This window comes from Hibiscus syriacus, unplaced genomic scaffold, assembly GCF_006381635.1.
Source record: "Hibiscus syriacus cultivar Baekdansim isolate YM2019G1 unplaced genomic scaffold, ASM638163v2 tig00112678_pilon, whole genome shotgun sequence".
NCBI classification, from domain to species: domain Eukaryota; kingdom Viridiplantae; phylum Streptophyta; class Magnoliopsida; order Malvales; family Malvaceae; genus Hibiscus; species Hibiscus syriacus.
The window spans coordinates 124,981-146,762 of record NW_024063382.1 but is presented as its reverse complement, the minus strand read 5'-3'; the positions used below and the strand labels follow the sequence as shown (position 1 = coordinate 146,762).

Sequence of the window (21,782 nt, the reverse complement as noted above, 5' to 3'; positions counted from 1 at the left end):
AGAGCAATATCCCATTTTCTTCTCAAGTGTTGTTGGTAAAGAAGAAATATGGTACGTGGATCCCACTAAGGTTAAGGCAATACGAGCTTGGCCGATACCTACCACAATCAAGGAAGTGTAGGGATTTCTCGACATTGTATCTTACTATCGCAAGTTTATTAAGGGATTTGCTACTATAGCAGCCCTCATCTCTGATTTGCTTTGTAAAAGCCAATCATTTGAATTATTGAATTGACTCAAAACGCTATAAGCCATTTGAAATCACACCTTTGTTCTGCTCCAATACTTGGGTTGTTATATTTTGACAAAGAATTCCAAGTTGAAACTGATGCTTCAGGGATAGGTATAGGAGCGGTTCTAACTCAGGAGGGTAAGCTGTTAACCTATTTTAGTTAAAAGCTTAATTCACGAATGCAAAGTGCTTCTACTTACCATCGAGAAATGTTCACCATTACTCAAGCAGTAGGGAAAAGACATCAATATTTGGTGGGTCGTAAATTTGTCATTATCATTGATCAGCGCACACAACATGAATTAAATTAATAAACTATTTAAACCCCGAAACAACAATGGTTATCAAAATTGATTGGGTATGATTTCGAGATCTATTATCAACCTGGAAAACTTAACAATGTTGCTGATGCACTATCTAGAGAATCTGCAGTTACTCTCATGGCTTTTTCTTGATCAGTGTTTGGTATTTTTGATGATATTCGGGCGGCAAGTAGAACAGATGTTGAGATTCAACATATTCGAGAAAGTATTCATCAGGGACAAACTAATTTTGCTGAGTATTAAGAGCAAGATGGGTTACTGTTAAGGCAAGGGAAATTTGTGGTGCCTCAAGAAACTATACTAAAATCACTATTGTTATGAGAATTTCATAGCTAATTGATGGGAGGATATGCTGGTATTACACGCACTTTTCAATAATTAGTTGTGAATTTTTATTGACAAGATATATGAAAAGGTTCAAAAATTTGTCAATTAATGTGAGGTTTTCTAACGAATGAAAAGTGTTAGCTTGGACCCGACAGACTTCTTCAACCACTTCTGATTCCTGATAAGGTATTTGAATATATCTCGTTAGATTTTGTTATAGGCTTACCGAAATCTAATAGGAAAGAGACAATATTGGTTGTGGTCGATCGGCTCACAAAGTACGTTCACTTTTTTGCACTTCTGAAGCATGTTGGTAGTAAATATATAGCCAAGATTATGGTCCAAGGGATTGTGAAACATCAAGGGATACCGAGAACTATTATCAGTGATAGAGATCCGATTTTGTTAGTGAACTATGGACTGAGATAGCCAAACTACAAGGGAATGAATTATGTTTTAGTTCAGCGTATCATCCACAGACTGATGGGCAAACTGAAGCTTTGAATCGATGTCTCGAGATGTATCTTCTTTCTATGGCAGCCGATGATCCGACCAAGTGAGAACAATACTTAGCATGGGCAGAATATTGGTATAATACAACATATTAGACATTAGCATGAATGACCCCTTTCCTAGCTTTGTATGGGTGTGATCCACCCATCATATTCTCAACTACTTAGAGGTTAGTTCTTAAATGCTCAACTATATCATGATTTGCAGGATAATGATGCATTGTTGCAAGTATTAAAAAGTAATTTAGTGTAATCGCACGTCCATATAAAAAATCAGACTGACAAACATCAACGCGAAGTACAACTTGAGGAGGGTAATTGGGATTTTGTGCATTTACAACCTTACCGACAACTATCACTATGTCAAAGGTGTAACACCCCAATTTAGGGGATAAAATTAAGAAATTATAAAGTATTGGATTTAATTGGTATTTTGGAAGAAATTGATGATTAAATTGTAAAATTTCAAAGTTGGCAGACCATTTTAGGAAGTGCAGGAAATTCAATGACCAAACTCATAGTTTAACCATTTTTTTTTTAGGAGAAAATTACAAACTCTCTCCTCCGATCAGTTTCCAAAAAATGTTCCCCTTTCCGCTTCCCTTAAACCTTTCTTTGAACTCCAATCTACGCACCATTCGGCCATACCGTTCGATGAATCGTAACCACCATCGTGTTCGTTGTTGACCGATTAACAAAACCCCTCAAACGTTTCGTTATGAATCGACGTCATTCGTCGTTAATTTCAATCGGAAGTATCATCGGTTTTAACTTACTTTTTGTTGGTTTTCTGTCGATTCACGTCAATCCGACCACCCATTTTCAACACCTACTGCACCATCGTGTTCCTTGCATCATTCCAAGTCCACCGATGTCCTCCGTTTCTCTATCGTCGGCGGTGCGTGTAGGGTTGAGAAAGTTAAGGTTTCCAATGTTTTGGAATCGAACTCTCCGCTGTTCAAAATTTTGAACCGAGCTTGGTAAGTGTCAAAAAATGCATGAAAAAATTTTTAGAATTTTTTTTAGGATTTTTAGGGGCTTCAGGAACGTCGCGTTCGCCCCCACATACTGTCCCTACGCGTAGGGGAGGCTTAAAAATAGTAGGGGTAGTTCTTGATCCGATTTGACTGGTCCGACCCGACCTGTTGACCGACTCGTTGACTGACCGTTGACCGACACTTTGACTGACCGTTGACTGACCGTTGACCGTTAACCGTGCTGACCGTCGTTGACCACTGTTGACCAGAACTTTGACCGGTATTGACCGGCCGTTGACTTTTTCCGGATATACCTATCTTGGCGTTGATTGAGGTCCTGAGTCCATTTTTGGGTCAGTTTCTCCAAATTCAAACCCGATAAGTCATTTTTCACTGATTTATCATCTGATTTGATTCATTTTTTGAAATTAAGCCCCATGTTTGATGAAATTTATATTGTTATGTATTTGAGGAATTATTGGAAGTTGAATTAAGGATCAAGGGCGTTCGAATGGAATTTAATGGTCGATCAATATGCACGGAAATCGAGGTAATACATTATTACCTCATTATGCTTTATAAAACATGTTGATAATGGATAAATGCATGGATATAAATATGATTAGTCTATTATGCCTGTTTGATTATGGATGGATTCGAACCGAATACGATTTAAGTGATAAATTATTATAATACTTCGATTAGATAAAATTACAAAAATACATTATGTTGTAAAAAAGATAAGAATTGACTCTGGAAGTTGGATAAGAATTTTTAAAGACATATTGATTAGATGAAACTAGTGATATGTATAGAACATACTAGCTTTGCTTAGAAAATCTAGATAACTTATTTCTAAACCCAATATGACTGGTACAAATTACTAGAAGTTTGATAAGAAATAATTTCAAGTTCAGAGATTATATGGGAAAACAATTAACCCTAGGATCTCCAAATTATATTATCCTTGTTAAGAGTTTAACACCGAAATTATCTAGTTATAAAATTACAAAAATGCCCTTGAGAGGTAAAAATAGTCCTAATTGACCCTGAATGAGAAAGTACCCTGAGATTTCATACCTAACTTGATAAATTACGGATTTAATTCTTAAGATCCTGTCTTTGTATAGAAAATTCCTGGTAAACTGTTGTAATATCTAAGAAGGAACTTGACCCAAAAATCTCTGAGTTATGAATAAATACCTGAATAATAATTTATCGAGTGTGATATTTTGTCATAATAGTTCGAAAGGACTAACATAATGATAAGCTTCAGTTTAATAATAAGATTGGTCCTAATGAATTATTGTAATACCCCTGGAATAGAAATGACCAAGAATATCACCAAACTCAGGAATGATTGGATATCCTCGAGCTCTGAAATTAATGGAAAAAAATTGAACACTAGAATAACCAAAATACCCTTATGGCCTAGACTAAGTAGATGTTTTGGATTAATTAAGGAATCCAAGTAAATATGGGTGTTGTACTACCCTTAAAAGTTATGGAACACAACTTAAGTGAGCCGATCAACCTTAATGATATAGATATTACTTGAACGACATAGATATTACTTGAATGCGTGTTCGTCTTCTCAAGTTTGGCTCGATGATAATTTTGGAAGTATTCAGCTCAGATCAATTATAGATCGCATTCAGTACTAAGAATTTGATATTTGTTCGAAAAGTCAACCACGAATACCGAACTGAACTGAACGGGATTACAATATGTATCCGAAATTCAGAAGATGTCTGAATTACTCTGGAAAACTCTGAAGTAACTGGGATAGACTTGATTGTTAAATGAAATAAGTAACCTCAATGACTGAGGATTAAATACGTGATTTGGATGAGTCTGGAAACGTTAATGAACATACATGATGTAATGTTCTTATGGGTCATGAACTATAAATCAAGCATGTCAGCATTTCATGATATCGTGGAAGAGTGGAAATGAAAAAAAAAAGCATTAGAATATCTGTTAGTTTCCTTAAGATCTATTCAACGATGATTCCAAATATGATCTATGGATAATAATTTTGGTATTAAAAAGTAAATACCCTGGAAGGACAATGAATTGACCAGTCGACAAGCATTAGTTCTGGGAATTATTCTTCTGAAGTTGTTTGATAATCCAATCAATCGACATAGATTGTAAAGGTTCTAAATCTTCGTTTTCCATTGTCAGCTCAAACCACTCTGGGCATATTTGAAAACACAAGTAACTCATATGTAAAGGATTCTGAATACCCTTATGATTACGTTGAGCTTCCGATAAATGTTTGAATAAGATATGATCCTGATAAATCATATTTTGAATAATTGATGATTCTTTCAGTTAATGAACTCTTCCAATAGTGATTCTAACTTCTGACATTATATCGGTAAATTGAAGATCCGTGTTTCTCTTCCTAATAAGATTACCCAATATCTCTGAATAATATATGTAAACACTAGTGTGTTCCCTAATCACATGAATGTTTTATCTGATTTTCGATTTGAATTATGTTCTGATACCTGACCTGGATCCTGTTCTGATTTCTGATCTGGATTCTGTTCTGATATATGATCTGAATTCTGTTTTGATTTCTAATATCTCTGTTAACTGACGAAAAAATGTATTATTTGGGGGGATATTATTCAAGGAAGTATATCTGTAGGCTCCTCTGCTTTTTGCTCAGGGCCAACCTGGCTGTGCGGTTGGGTGTATGGTTTTGGGGAACCTACACATTATGATGTGTAGCGGTTTGAGGGATATAAGGATTTTTGAATTTTTTTAAAAAATATGTTTTAAAAGATCTGTATCTTTTTACTAGTTTACGGGAACACACTAGATAACCTATTATGATCTCCTGAACTAAGTCATTCGAAATATTTATCTGAATTGAAAACTCATTGTCCGTTACCACCGAAAATATTAATAGGATTTCCGTTCAGCATAAAAATCTGTAGATGTTCCAAACCAAAAAGGAAATATATGTTTATCTGTATCTGCACGTTCTTCAGCATCATATGGTAGTTCTGTATTACTGAGCTTTCCAAAGCTCACTCTGTTACTCATCTTTACAAGTTAAAAGAATTCGACATCCGTAAAGAAGTTCTTCCGGCGTTGCTTGCAGAGAATGGTATATGCGATTAGGGGGCATGTAATTGTATTTTGTTCTATATACGAGTCTGAAAATCTGTTTTATTTCTGCATACTGATAAATCATTTTATAAGTTACATGTTTTAATAAAAGTTTTAAATTTTCCGCTATTTTTACAGTGGTTCGCTCTAGTGGTCCTAATGTGACACTCCAGATCGGATCGAGTTACCCGCATCAGTGTGAGGGGGTTACATAAGGAGAAATCAGAAGCTTGGAGCATGATTCTTTGACTCTTATCGCATTCTGCAACATATCAGTCAAGTGGCATATAAGCTAGAATTACCAGATTCCACGTGCATATATCCAATTTTTCATGTTTCTCAACTCAATCCATGCAAGGGTCACTCTATTCAACAAATTACACCTTTGTTGTTGATGATGGATGAGTTTCTCCCATCCACACCTTCTGCAAACCTTGAAGACAAAGTCCTTCTTTCAGGAGAGGGTAATGTCAGGGAAAGTGTGGAGTTAGCTGATGCAGGGAATAAGAGCATTGCCACAAAGGAAGTTGGCAACCAAGGAACGACCTCCAAGGACAACTGAATATTACGCAAAAGCTTGAGAGAAAAAGGACGCCCCAAGCCTTAACCGATTTTTCCGGTTCTAAGGAATCTAAGGATTAAAAATATAAATAAGAGAGCATGTGAAATGTGAAAAGGGAACTGTAATCCTGAAACATTTTACAAACTTTTTAATCTACTACCTATTCTCCTTTTTTATTCCTATTTTTCTTTTCCGGTTATTGGTACACAACACCTTGTCTCCCAAAATCTTTTCGCAAACCACTCCAATGTAGCGTTGACAGGATGTTGTTCACGAAGAGCGTTGCCCTTCATGTCCAACTCAAAAAAAAAATTCTCCTCTAATTGTTATGAGTTGTACGAGAAATACAATAAACCCAAGAAGATTTAATTTACTTGATTAGGTTCTAAACTATATTTTATTTTATGGCAAATGGATAGTTGATTTTGAGATGAAAGTTGTTCCAAGAATATTTAATTTACTTGATTAGGTTCTAAACTATAATTTATTTTTCTGGTAAATGGATAGTTGATTTTGAGATGAAAGTTTTTTCATGTTTTCATTTTTTCGTGGTCATGAACTCATGATACTCGAACATTGCACAACACACATCATCCCATCGGCGATTGATTGAGAGGGGTGATTGGATTCGAGTTTGGACTCGAATTTTGATTTTTAGGTCTGGATAGACTAGGTGAATTTTTTGTGTCGGTCTAAGAAGAGTTGGGTTTGATTTGGTTCAAGCCTATGTTTGAAAATGGATTCTAAACATGATTAAAATTGATGTCTACATTTATAATTAAAAGTAACTTTGAGTTGGGAAACGAGATTGAAAACTAAACCTTGATCCACAACTAGATATTCTAGTACATTTACACAAACAGTTCACACTTCTGACACACTAAAATTTCGTATCCCCTTAATGCATTTCACAACATGATCTGCAAACTTTCCTTAAGGTAAGCTACTTTGAGTTGAGGCATATTTGTTAATGAGAGTCAGGGCTTTACTCGTCAAATGTGCAATTTTAATAATCCTTTTTCTTACTGTAGTCTTTGCATATCCGTTCATGGACTTCCCAGAAAATCCATATATGCAAGTATCTTCATCTGTCAGCGCTGCACTAACCCAGGTCTGAATATCACTGATTGTGAGGGCAAAATTTGAGCTTGTAATTCGATCAAGTTCTCCTTTAGACTGTTGTAGCTCATCTACTGAGTCTCCGCTCACCTCGACGCAATCCGCCATGGCAGCAGATACCCTAGGCTTCAAACCATGGATTCTCGAGATCTTTACCATCAACCTCGAAGTTGATATACTGGCTTTGAGGGTCACGTTTAGGGCAGTATGGACTAACAATCTGGGGCTGGTGTTAATTCTGCTTGCGTAGATCGAGAGTGAGCGGTTGCACAATCTGGGATAAGTTGTGGAGCTGCATGAAGATCTGATGTACTCAATGTTTCTTTGGTTGTCAAATGGTGCATCAGCTGAGCTCAGCACTATGTAGGTGGTGAATTGAAGGATAACAAGCAGAACTAGAATTGCCTGTCCATGGCGTAAAGATGAACCTTCCATTTTCTCTCTTTTCTCTCTGATTTCAGAGATGTGAAAACACGGTTGATTTATAGACAAATTAAAAGTTGTAGTTCCCACGAGTCAAGAAGGAAAAGCATGATATTAAGGTGAATAATAAAATAAGGGATAAATTATAAATTTGGTAATTAAACATTACTCTCTTTTATTTTATTTACTGTATTTTTAAAATATTTTTAATTTCTTCATTAAATTTAATGCATTATATATTTTTGGTTACTCGGTCGTTTTCTCACTAATAAAGTTATAATTAGATTGTTATATAGATGTAAAACAATGATGTTTTAAATTTGATTTTTCTAAAAACGCATTATTTTAACGTCATTAACTATTTAACGATAAAGTAACAAAAAAAAAATTTTAATGTACTAAATTTAATGAGAAAATTAATTTTTTTTTAAATTTAATAAATAAAATAAGAGAATAAAATTTATTGACTAAATTTATAATTTACCCTAAAACAAGAAATGATGATGGGAAAACTGTCAAAATCAACACTATTTTACAATAGTAGAAAGTGATTACTTTGTCTAAGAATCACTGCAGCAGAACAACAATCGAATCTAGGAGAATGACTCGGAACCACTAAGAAAAGAGAAAATCGTCTCAGTGACCAAAAATGCCTTATAATATACGATTTTAACCAACTTTTTTTGGATTTGCCAAAATGACCAACAAAATCGCAACGCGAAATAAAAATCGCAACGCAATCCCCAGAATCGCAAATCAGTTTCCAAAATCGCAACGCGATTCTTGAAAATCGCAATGCGTTAGTACAAATTCGCATTGCGATTTTCAAGAATCGCAACGCGAATATGAAAATCGCAACGCGAACACATAAATCGCAACGCGTATCCGTAAACCGCAACGTGTATCCGTAAATAGCAACGCGTATCCGTAAATCGCAATGCGTATCCGTATATCGCAACGCGTATTCGTAAATCGCAACGATAATCCGTAAATCGTAACGAGAATCTGTAAATCGCAACGATAATCCGTAAATCGCAACGAGAATCTGTAAATCACAACACTGAAATTTTGGGTATATAACTACGCAACAGCAGCAAATCATAAACTAAATCCCTAAATCGCAACTCATTCCATCTCCATCTATCACTCTATCCGGCGACATCCGTTCCTATATCCAACGACATCCTTCCCAATCCGGCAACAGGTTTTAGTTTCGCAGCTCGTCTGTTTAGTAAATTAATTTACAACCATGAAATCATCTAATGTTGATCATGTTTGGATAGATTTGTGTTTTGGAGGGTCATGGGATAATGTTCATGGTGTTTTACAATATATGCCTTTACCCATGAATCTTCAACTAAAATTGTCTTTACAAAAGTTAACTTATGAAACTCTAATGCTACGTGTTTCAAATAAATTGAATTTAGAGCCCCTAAGTGGATTTAGGCTATCTTATCAGAGAAATGGTAAAGTTTATTTGTTAACCGACAATGAAGATGTTGAACGATTCATTGCTTACATTAGTGTTTCACAAGATGATGTTACATTGTATGTTGTTGAACCTAGAAGTAGTATTGTTGGGTCAGTAGCGGGTAGTAATCAACTAAGTTTTTCTCAAAACCCACAACCTTTCTCTAATCCAAATCCCAATCAACTTTCAGCACCAAATTCCGGTTTTCGTATTGACCAGTTAGACGATGATGAGCCAACAGAAAAAATTGTGAGTACTAGTCAGTATTCGAAATTTGGTCTTGGTCAATATCCGGACTTTGATATTGGTCAATACATGGATTTTGATGATGTTTCAGAAGAAGAAACAGACCCTACGTGTAATGATTTTGATATTGGTCAATACCCGAATTTTGATGATGAAACAGCCGTTGCCGAAGAATGTATTGTTGATGATAATGAGGAGGAAGTTACGACTGTGAATGAACATGTTGAACATCCATTCTGTAATTCATATAATCCTGAAGAAGAAAAAGAAGAAGAAAAAGTCCCCGAAGAAAAGAAAATGCCACGGGCGTATAACTGGAATATGCCAGAATTACTTCAGATACCGGAAGAAGAGTTGGTAAAGAAAGCAGTTGATTGTTACACAAAAGTTATTCGTATCAAGAAAGATGATTGTTTTGATACAAAGGAAGACTTGAAGATAGCTTTGTATACGAAATGTGTGGAAGATGGCTATCAACTAAAAGTTAACAAATCAAGCAAAGATCGTTTCGAAACAAGGTGTATGATTGACAAAAACTGTACGTGGCGTATGATTGCAAAGAGAATAAAAGATTGCGAAATGTTTCAAGTTAGGACTTTTATTGATAAACATACATGTTCAAGAACCCAAGTTTTTCCTCACCATAGACAGGCAAACAAAAAGGTGTTGGGTGGTTTTCTGGCTGAGTTAATGTTTTTGAATGGCAGGGTATATCGGGGACATGAAATTATGACTGACATGAATGCTCGGTTCAAGATTAGTATATCATATTCTCAAGCTTGGAGAGCCAAATGTTATGCCTTGGAATTGTTGAGGGGGTCACCAGAAGCATCGTTTGCCCAACTGCCGGCTTATTGTCACAATTTAAAGCTGAAAAATCTTGGGTCGGTAACTCATATCAAAACAGATAGAGATGGACACTTTGAGTTGCTGTTTATCGCCATTGGTGCTACGGTTAGTAAATCAATATAATTTTGTTGACTCATTTTTGTTAGTTACATGCATTTCACATTTAAATGATTATATTTCTTGTGTATATTATTTTGTAGATTCGTTCGTTTATTACTTGCATGCGCCCAGTTATTATAGTTGACGGAGCACATTTGAAAGGTCGATACCTTGGAGTAAACTTATTAGCAGTAGCCATGGATGCTAACAATGGGATATTGCCAATAGCTTACGGGGTTGGCAAATCTGAAACCTCTGATTCATGGACATGGTTTATGGGGCATCTTAGGGATTGCATAGGTCCTATTAGCAATCTGACAATCATATTCGATAGGGCAAACTCAATTGACAACGCTGTTAGAAGGTGTTTCCCAGATGCTTTTCATGGACTTTGTGGTGTTCATTTGTATAGAAATCTAAAATCAAGGTCTGCTGGTATAAAAAAGCACAAATGGACATACTGGAAGGCTGTAAAAGCTTATCGGGAAGTGGATTTCAATAAGCATATAAATTGTTTAAGACGTGTTTTGCCTCAGTGTGCTCAAACACTAGAAGATGTCGGGTTTGAAAGATGGTCAAGAGTACATCAACTTGGAGCAAGATATGGTTTCATGACGTCTAATAGTGCAGAATCAATCAACGCTCTAAGTCGTCATTCCCGGAAATTACCCATTACTATGTTAATGGAGTTTTTTCGAGCCTCTATTCAACAGTGGTACTACAAGAAAAGAAACCATGCAGGTATTATTTCTTTGAATTCGTAACTTATCATATTTATATATTTTACTAAGTATTGTTTATTTAAATTTACAGGAACATTGGAACATCGTGTTACACCATGGACTGAAAAAAAGATAACGAAACGTGTTGTGAAGTCAACGTCATTGTAGACACCCGTTTTTGTCCGGATTATAAATATTATATTAAAATTATATTATTATTATTATTAATATTATTATTAATGTTACATATTATTTTTTTTACAGGCTCAAGACCCATATTACAAATTTCCTATAACTCAAGCTCAACCCAGTGACCATTACCCCAGTTACCGGTTTCCATCAATGCATGAGCCAATCACCAAGCAAGTCACTGCCACCAATCATGCCATCCATTGAAGCTGATATAATGGAAAAACATAAGCAAAATCAATAAACAAATCAGTCACCAAGGTCAAAGAGATTTGACAAACCTTTACCTAAACCTTTGAAATGGAAATAAATCCCGAAAATTATGGGATTAAACGTACCTGCTTCAGCACTAATCCAACCAAGAAGGAAAAAGATGGATCGGAAGCAACCATAAAAGGAAGGGGGATCAATCATTGTGGGGGGTTTTTCTTTTCAGATAAAATAGGATTGTAACAACAATAATTTCTGATTGTATTTGAAAAGAATTCTGTAATAGAAATACAAATATTTTCGAGAAATTATTAGGGATTTCGATTTATTACTTTGAATAGAGAGAAGAGCTGATCCGGTTGAAGGGAAGAACTGCACTATAATCATCATCGGGGGTAAGCATCCAAATATTCCAATAATTCTTGTAGCCCTTAGCTCGTTGTATTGTTCGTCTTTAGGAATAGAATACATTCAACTGAAAAAGCCCAAGCATCATTGTTTTAGATTTCACAAGCTATAATGGTCATGGAAACCATTCGATTGAAATAAACACAGGAAAGTAAACCCATAACTGTTTTAAAAGATAACCTGAAGCAAATAGTGGAGTGTGCCTAATATTTTACCTCTTTTCTTAGGTAACCGATTGAATTTGTTCTATTGTATTTGAAACCTTTAAATTTTTGGTTTGGTTCCTTGGAGAACGATTTAGGGATAGAAATGCATGTGATTTTCTAGGCGTTAAGGGTTAGTTTTATCCTAGGATTTAAAATAAAATTACAGAGGAAGAGAAGAGGATTATAGCCATCTTACCTTAGTTATTTTGCAATTAGTTGTATTTCTAGTATTCATTGGTCGGATCCGAGCGTGTATGTAGAGTGGAGGGTCACAATGAGCATGGTCGTCGAATGGATTTTTTAGGGGGCTTGCTGTTTGTAATAGAGGAGTCATGAAAAAGAGATCGGGCGTTGGGAAGGTCCTGGTTATTTTGTTGTCGTGGTAATTGGTCCTCCGATCAGAGTGGTCTCGGTGGCTACTCAATTTCAATGATGTGATGAAGTGAAGAGAGAAGATAGAGAGTAAAGAAAGAAGAGAATGGGAGATGGGAAGTAGATAGAAACGGCGCAAGGAGAATAGGGGGTCTCTAAATGTGCTTAGGTTTTAATTAAAAATAAACAAATCCATGGGACAGGCCTTACAACGTGATAGATTGGAAAAGTCTAAATTTGGGGAAGTGTGGGATAATTGCACGTGAAAGGCCTCAATAGGAATTTCCAAATTTTTGTCATGTTATGTGTATTTGCTTCCTTATTTGGTATTTTTGCATTCAATATATTATTTTAACAGTATTCATCTTAGACCAGCTTGTTATTGAGGGTTTTATTATTTGGTTCTAAAAGTTACCATTTTTTTTTGTGATCACTCGTTTTCATGTTTTGATAAGTATCTATTACTGCATTTCGTTTTTCTATGTTCGCACGTTTTAGATTAAATCCATTAACCCTCGTTATGTTATGTATATATGTGTATCACACCCTGTACTTGGATACGTGTTGCTGTTTTGTGAAAGTATAATATGCTAAATATATATGTGTAACCTTGTACTATACGTTTTATATATTTAACAATATTTATTTCATATATTATTGCATTACTCTACTGTACATATGACTGTTTATCATATTTATTTTTCCAAGTTCTCGATGAAACCTGCCACATGGTATTTATTAAATCTTGTCTCAACTTAATGAGTGTTTAATATGTATACGTATTTGTATTACACTCTTATATATATATATATATATATATATATATATATATATATATATATATATATATATATATATATATATATATATATACGGTTTGCTTCCCTTTCTCATGCTTTGTAAGTTATTATGTAACTTATTTATGTATATAATTATTGTTTGTACATGTCATATTACATGTGAATTTCTAACATCTTCTTTGTTAATATAACAATCGTTTTTTTAATTAATCATAGTATGATAGCCTCATATGCATATCTCGGCATTATTACATAATTTGATTAAGGGTAATATCCTTTTAATTTGAAATTGTTTTAAGTGAGTTGTCTTAACTGATTAGATATCCGCTTTTAACGATTTTAAATTAGAAGTGTATCCCATTAGTGACACCTAAAAATTGATTTATCACTTTAAAATTTGGGAACGGAAGATAAAGAAATGTTCGGCTATTTAAATTTATCGAGAAAAGGTTGTTATAACTATTTAAGATCTGGTCTCGATATTTTTAAATAATCGAATATTCTTTATCTTTCTAAAGGTTAGGTAATTTTAATTTAATCTATTTTGGTGATTTTAAATATTGTAAAATACATGTGTTGTTATTTTGTTGGGGATCATAAATTAAATTAAACTCGAATTTGTAAATTTCATTGCAAAGACATTAATTAATTGATGAGGTACCGATTTAGGGCGTTGTGGGGGTTCTAATCCTTCCCCACACGTAACCGACTCCCGAATCAAGATTTTGGTAATGTAGACCGCAAATTTGTCGTTTTAATTAAAATTATTTTTTTATAAAATGACAATGTTTTTGGGTGCCCAATCACACCCTAATCAAAGATTGGTGGCGACTCCTCGAACCATATGTTTTTATTGTAAAGGAATTTCCAAATTTTCGAAACGAGAGATTTTCTAAAATCACATTGTTTTTAATTAAAAGTCAAACATAAAGAGAATAATTAAAAATGATGCGGTTTTTCCAAATCTCACCTCGTTTAAAAATCGTTTCGACAGCTTGGCGACTCCGCTGGGGACGTTTTAGTGAGTCAGGCCTATAGTCAATTAATTGATTGTCTTTGCAATTGAAAGTTATAAATTCGTTCTAATTTAGTTTTTGATCCCCTGTTTGATTTTAATTTGATTAATCAATAAATAGTTGAACTGATTTGTTTGTTAATGGTTTTAGATTAATTGTGTTGAAAGAGGATTGATCTTTTAAGTATTTTGAGAATATGGGTTGTTTTATTTTCTCTTTTCCTCACACACTACACAGTTGCATTTGCATAACATGAGCTAAAACCCCGCTCCGTCCTAATTAAGTAGGAGTGAGAGACTACTCCCTCGTGTGGTTTTCACCTCCGCATGGGATAGTGGATCACTCTTGGAGCTCACGCCTTATGGTCCTCGTGATGGTATTCACCTCCGCATGGACATAAGGAAGTGTGTTCCCTCGAAATTGAACTCGATCCCCTAATGCCTGTGATGGGCCAGGATTGAGGGTTCGACAGCCCAAGGGGGCACTGGCAAGGACAATTCGAGAACCTATTACTTTAGAACCGAACCCAGCATATAGTAAACATAGAGCCTGAACTTAGGTCGAGCCTAACCCGAACCTTAAGAATCCCGTGAGGAGTGTACACAAGGAAAAGCTTTTTGGGTCATTTATTTTCGTTTTTGTGAATAAATGCATGCGAACTAAAAATCATACGGTTAGGTTTATTTTCTCGAACAAGCATGCGAATTAGATATCATGCGGTTAGGATTATTTGCAAATAACAAAAGCATGGAGGTAAATATCATGTCGGGTAGGATTTACTAAGCATGATTGGGTAGTCAGCATGTGAGGGTAGGTTTTATTTGTTACGATACTCATTATTTTGTTGTTTATATTATGTGTACTAACCCATTTTGGTTTTATGTCTATTTTATTTTTAATTTATTGCATTTGCATATTCATGTCATCCAAAGGTGTTAATTCGCAAGTGATTGACTAATAAGAAGGCTGGTCATAATGAGGTAAGAAATTCTTAACCATATAATCAAAATCGATGATCCGGAGGCGTTCAGATGATTTATGAAGAAGTATATCTGATGAATGAAGAAATTTGAACCTGATTGAAGACCGATCCACAAAGAAAGACATCCTGAAGATGTTCTATAGATGCAGTAATGCCAAAGACGAGAAGACCCTTCACAAAGACGTGAAGAGCACTTTCCATTGAAAGTGGAGATGTAGATCCCAAGATTCAATCCAAGGACAACCGATTCATCAAATGTGATAAAATACGCCGACCATTTTGGAGATGCAATGCTAGATTCTATGAAGAGTACGGTTCAAGTAAATGAAGAATCACAATTGTATTTTGATTACATGGTGTAAAGAAATCTTGTTGTCTAAATGAAGGTTGTTCTATAGTGGTCACTGTTGGGATTAACACCTTTTGCATTTGTATTTGGCATCCACATTTGCATTCGCATTGCTTTAATTTAAGCATTTTTACATGCATCAATCATGAAAACATGAGAGTAACTCGTGAAGGAACTGTGGCAGAGAAATATTGGGAAAGTCCAAGCATCACTATAACACAAGGAAGGCCATGGATGATAAAATCGCTCAAATTGAAAAAAATCAACTGCAGTTGCAAGATGATCTAAGGAAAATGCAAGAATATATGCTTAAGGCTCAAGAGGATATGTTGTCTAAGTTGACAAGTATGCTGGGAGGGAGAAATTCAGAACATGGAAAGGCCCCTGAGCAAATAATTGAAGAACCACTTTATCCTCCAGGGTTTACCCCGGTGCAGTCTCCAAATATCCAAGGAACGTCAGTCCCTACTAAAGTACACATAAATCATATTGGCATTGCTGTTAATCCGCAACCTGGATCTTGCTCGCATCCCGAAGAAAGTCCATATCACCAGGTCCCGGACCTTGATGAGGAAGCAGAGAAGAAGGAAAACAAGTTGTTGCAGGAGTAGTATAAGCAGCTAGCAAATGAAGTACAAGCTATGAAAGAAGACACCAGCTTGTATGGTCTCGACGCTAAGGAACTAAGTTTAGTTCCTGATCTGGTCCTACCTCCCAAGTTCAAAACTCCCGACTTCGAGAAATACGACGGTACCCAATGCCCTTCTGCCCATATCACAATGTTTTGCAGGAAAATGACTGGTTATGTAGGGCACGACCAGCTATTGATTCACTGTTTCCAGGAAAGCTTAGTAGGTTCAGCACTGCGGTGGTATAATCAACTAAGAAGGGCTGATGTTAAGTCCTGGAAAGATTTGGCCAAATTATTTCTTGACCAGTATAAACATGTAAAGGATGTCAGGCCTAACAGAATGGTGTTGCAAGCAATGGAAAAGAAGCATAATGAAAGTTTTAGACAATATGCTCAAAGATGGAGGGAAGTAGCAGTACAAGTCCACCCACCGTTGGTAGAGGAGGAAACGAACCTACTTTTTGTTAATACCTTGAAGGCTCCCTTCTTCTCACACTTTATTGGTAATCCTTCTCGAAGTTTTGCTGATATAGTTACGGCGGGAGAAATGATTGAAATGGCAATTAAAAGTGGGAAGCTCGAGGGAGGAGAGTCCAACAAGAAACCACCGATGAGGAAGAAGGAAAACGAAGTTAGCAACGCTAGGCAGTATGATTCCCATAACATCACAATGTCTCAACCTCAAGGTATGGTGACACCACCACAAATGGACAATAGACAAGGGGCAAGGGATCCGAGGAGAGAGAGGCCTCAATTTGATCCGATTCCTATGACTTATAAGGAGTTATTCCACGAATTATACGATCGACATGTAGTCTCACCTTATCATGTGGACCCCATACAACCCCCTTATCCCAAATGGTATGATGCTAATGCTAAATGTGAATACCATGCGGGGGTTTCAGGACATTCTATTGAAAATTGTCCTGCGTTCAAAAAAGTCGTCCAAGCTCTGAGAAGAAGAAATGTCATCAATTTTGGTGACAACGAACAACCAAATATAGCCCAGAATCCCTTGCCAAATCATGCAGGAGCCGGGATTAACGCAGTTACTGAAGGGAAAGGAAGAATGACTATAAAGAATGTTAGTGAGGTGATGTCACCCATGTCTTGGGTATGGTGCCAAATGGTCAAAGTAGGACTATTAAAGACCAATCTGCCATGCGAACAGTTCAACAATGAAGAGATGTGTCATTACCATAACTGCACAGGACACAATATACAAAAGTTTCCTGATTTCTTAGAGCTGGTGCAAGAAATGATGGATAGTAAAGAAATCGAGTTCTTCAAAGAAGTGGCTGAGAAAGAAGAGGCAGAAGTTTATGCCTCTGAGGGATCATCTAAATGGGTCTATGGTTCTGGTTGTCCCCTCGTCATTACTCCCAAAAATCGAGTGGTTGAGAAGGTAGCTCCAAAAGTGATTATTACACCTCCCTCGCCGTTCTCGTACAAAGATAATAAACAGGTGCCCTGGAGATATACTTGTCAAATAGGAGAGGTAGCAAAGCAACAAGAAGAAGTAGATGAAGTGGGACATATGACCAGGAGTGGTAGATGTTATCACAAAGAGCCTGAGAAGAAGGTTGCTGTCGAGAAAGGAAAAGGTATTGACATGCAGATAAAAGAAGATGAGCTCGTCGTCAATGAGCCAGTAACGGAGAATGAAGCAGTGGAATTTTTAAAATTTTTGAAACATAGTGAATATAGTATTGTTGAGCAACTGCACAAGCTGCCTGCCCGTATTTCTGTACTATCACTTCTTCTGAGTTCAGAGGCTCATCGTAACGCCTTGTTAAAAGTTTTGAACCAAACCTTTGTCCCGAAGGAGATACCCACAGAAAAACTGGACCGACTAGTTGCCAACATACAGGCCGATAATTTTTTATATTTTTCTGAGGACGAGATCCCTTCAGGGATGATTGGCAATCATAAGGCTTTGCACATTACAGTTAGGTGCAAAGGGCATGTTTTATCCAGAGTACTGATAGATAATGGTTCAGCACTAAATGTGATGCCCTTGGTGACCCTGAAAAAACTGCCAGTTGATAGTACCTGATGAGAAACTGTCAAAGTGTGGTTCGAGCTTTTGATGGAACAAAAAGAGAAGTTCTAGGCAAGATTGATATTCCTCTGACTATTGGTCCTGCGATATATGAAGTGGAGTTTCTAGTGATGGACATCATGCCTACATACAATTGCTTGTTGGGAAGGCCCTGGATTCATCAGGCCGGTGCGGTTCCATCAACTTTGCACCAGAGGATAAAATTTGCAATTGATGGGAGGCTTATATGCATTCATGCTGAAGAAGACATTATCGCTTCAGTTTCGACTACGGCTCCATACATTGAAGTGGAAGAAAAAGCTGTTGAATGTTCTTTCAGATCTTTAGAATATGTCAATGCCACGTTCGTGGCGGAAGGAAAGAAGATCCCGAAGCCTAGATTGTCAAACTGCACCAAAATGGGGCTTAAACTAACTCTTGGAAGGGGAGCGAGAGCTGACAAAGGGCTTGGACGTCAATTGCAAGGACTGGTGAGTCCAATCTACCCTATAACTAAAAGAGATAGGTTCGGTTTAGGGTATCAGCCGACTTTAAAAGAAAAATTGAGAGGCATCAAGAAGAGTCAGGAATTGAGGAAGGCAAGATTGACTGGTGAGCACCCAATCTGGGAGCCCATGACATTCCCGCCATTGAGTAGCATTTTCGTATCAGGAGGATATATGTTTCAAGGGACTTTGGAAAGCAGTAAAGTGATAGTTGAGGATGCCTTGGAAGACTTGGGCATTAATGTCATAACCGATGAGGAATTCAAAGAAATGAGAGCTACGGGCATTTACCCTGCGCCACCGGGATTTATGTTGAACAACTGGACTGCGGAGGAACTGCCTGTAGTTTACAAATCTTTTGCAGAGTAATACACTAGAACTCTTCACTATTGTTCATACCCTAGGACAATAGGTGATTTGATGTAAAGGGTTAAGTTGTGTGTTTTTACTTGTTTTCAATAAAAGATGTGTTTTGATTCCCAAATGGCAAACATTTTTCATGCATATCATTCTTGGTTGTATACGTATATATTATTTCTTTCTATTTATTTATATGGGAAAGATTCTCCCGTATGCATATATGTATATATATCTTCTCTTCCGTTATCCTTTCAGGAGCTCAGATATCAATGATACAAATGCTAATGACTCTGACCCGGAGATTGATTTCGAGATGCCCATATGTCAAGGGGAAGTCGAAGGGTGTGATGATGATGAGGGATGTGAATTACCTTCTGAATTGCTAAGGATAGTAGAACAGGAGGATAAACAGATTCTGCCTCACGAAGAGCATACTGAGATTTTGAATTTGGGAACGGATGAGGATAGAAAAGAAGTTAAGATTGGCACTACCTTGTCTATTGAAGGAAGACAGAGTTTGATAGAATTACTTCAAATTTTCAAGGATGTATTTGCTTGGTCGTACGAAGATATGCCAGGTTTGGATACAGAATTGGTGGTCCATAAACTGCCAATAAAGCCTGATTGTAAGCCTGTACAACAGAAGCTGAGAAGAATGAGACCTGAGATGCTGCTCAAAATTAAAGAAGAAGTGAAGAAACAATTTGATGCCGGGTTTCTTACAGTGGCCAAATATCCTGAGTGGGTAGCAAATATTGTTCCGGCACCAAAGAAGGATGGGAAAGTTCGAATGTGTGTCGACTATAGAGATCTTAATAGAGCTAGTCCGAAAGACAATTTTCCTTTGCCGCACATAGACACATTGGTGGACAATACTGCCGGAAACTCCTTATTCTCATTTATGGATGGTTTCTCTGGCTACAATCAAATTAAAATGCACCCTGAAGATATGGAAAAAACAACGTTTGTCACTATGTAGGGGACGTTCTGTTATAAAGTTATGCCGTTTGGATTGAAGAATACAGGGGCAACCTATCAGAGGGCTATGGTGACATTGTTTCATGACATGATGCATAAAGAAATTGAAGTATATGTCGATGATATGATTGTCAAAGCCAAGACAGAGGAGGAACATATCGAGAATTTGAGGAAGCTCTTCCAAAGGTTAAAGAAGTGCCAACTCAAACTTAACCCAAATAAGTGTACTTTTAGGGTGACATCGGGAAAGCTATTGGGATTCGTAGTGAGCCGAAAGGGAATTGAAATAGATCCCGATAAAGTAAAAGCCATTCAAGATTTGCCAGCCCCAAGAACACAGAAAGAGGTTCGAGTATTTTTAGGGAGATTAAATTATATCGCTCGGTTTATCTCACAGCTGACCGAAAAATGTGATCCTATATTCCGCCTTCTTCGTAAGAATGATTCAGGAGAATGTAGTGAGGATTGTCAAGAGGCTTTTGAGGCGGTAAAGAGATATCTTTCGAATACTCCGATCCTAGTGCCACCTATCTCAGGCAAGCCTTTAATTCTTTATTTGTCAGTTTATGACAATTCAATGGGTTGTGTGTTGGGGCAACATGATCAAACTGAGAAGAGGGAGAGGGCTATCTATTATCTCAATAAGAAATTCACTGAGTGTGAGGCCAGATACCCACCAATTGAAAAGCTGTGTTGCGCTTTAGTGTGGGCTACCAGAAGACTTAGACAGTATATGTTGTATCATACTACTTGGCTCATATCCAAGCTGGACCCCTTGAAATATCTAATGGGTGTGCCTGCATTGTCTGGGAGATTAGCTCGTTGGCAAATCTTGTTGTCCGAATTTGACATCCAGTATGTAAGCCAGAAGGCAGTTAAAGGGAGCGCCATAGCAGAATTTATTACAAGTAGGGCTTCAGAGGAATATGAACCATTGAACTTCGATTTTCTAGATGAGGATTTAATGGCTATCTCGGAGGAAGAAACAGTTGCGCTCACCAGTAAATACTGGAAGATGAACTTTGATGGTGCTTCAAACGCCTTGGGGCATGGGATTGGGGCAGTCTTGGTCTCACCAAATGAAGAACATTATCCTTTTACCAGTCGACTCAATTTTGATTGTACAAACAATATGGCTAAATATGAGGCTTGTGTTATGGGTCTTAGAGCAGCTATTGAACTCAAAGTAAAAATGTTGAAGGTATATGGGGATTCAGCTTTGGTAATTTACCAGCTCCGAGGAGAATGGGAAACGAAAGATTCGAAATTGGTGGAATATCGTAAATTAGTTCTGAGACTTATTGAAGAATTCGAAGAAGTGACTTTTAATTATCTCCCCAGAGAAGAAAATCAAATGGCGGACGCCTTGGCTACTTTGGCAGCGACCTTTAAGAGGAACGAGCATTCCAATATGATGCCTATTGAGATGAAGGCTTATGAGTATCCAGCCCACTGTTTTAACATTGAAGAAGAAGAGGATGGAAGACCTTGGTACTATGATATCTCCCAATATATACGATATCAAAGTTACCCTGAACAAGCAACTGAGAATGACAAAAAGACCATTAGAAGAATGGCAGCGGGATATGTGCTTAATGGTGAGACCCTATATAAGAAAAGCATGGACCAGGTCTTATTAAGGTGTGTGGATACTAAAGAAGCTAAAATGATCCTTGAAGAAGTACATGAAGGGATATGTGGAACCCATGCTAATGGGCATGTAATGGCCAAACAGATTATGAGATT

At 36.8% G+C, this 21,782-nt stretch overlaps 1 protein-coding gene across 1 annotated transcript; it reads right to left on the bottom strand.

Moving 5' to 3' along the window:
* Window positions 1-6,854: 6,854 nt before the first annotated feature.
* On the bottom strand, window positions 6,855-7,641 carry LOC120182521 (21 kDa protein-like). The gene has a single exon (XM_039187478.1). The coding sequence runs from the start codon at window positions 7,611-7,613 to the stop codon at window positions 6,993-6,995; it is 621 nt and encodes a 206-aa protein (XP_039043409.1). The 5' UTR covers window positions 7,614-7,641; the 3' UTR covers window positions 6,855-6,992.
* Between the last annotated feature and the right edge of the window lie 14,141 nt (window positions 7,642-21,782).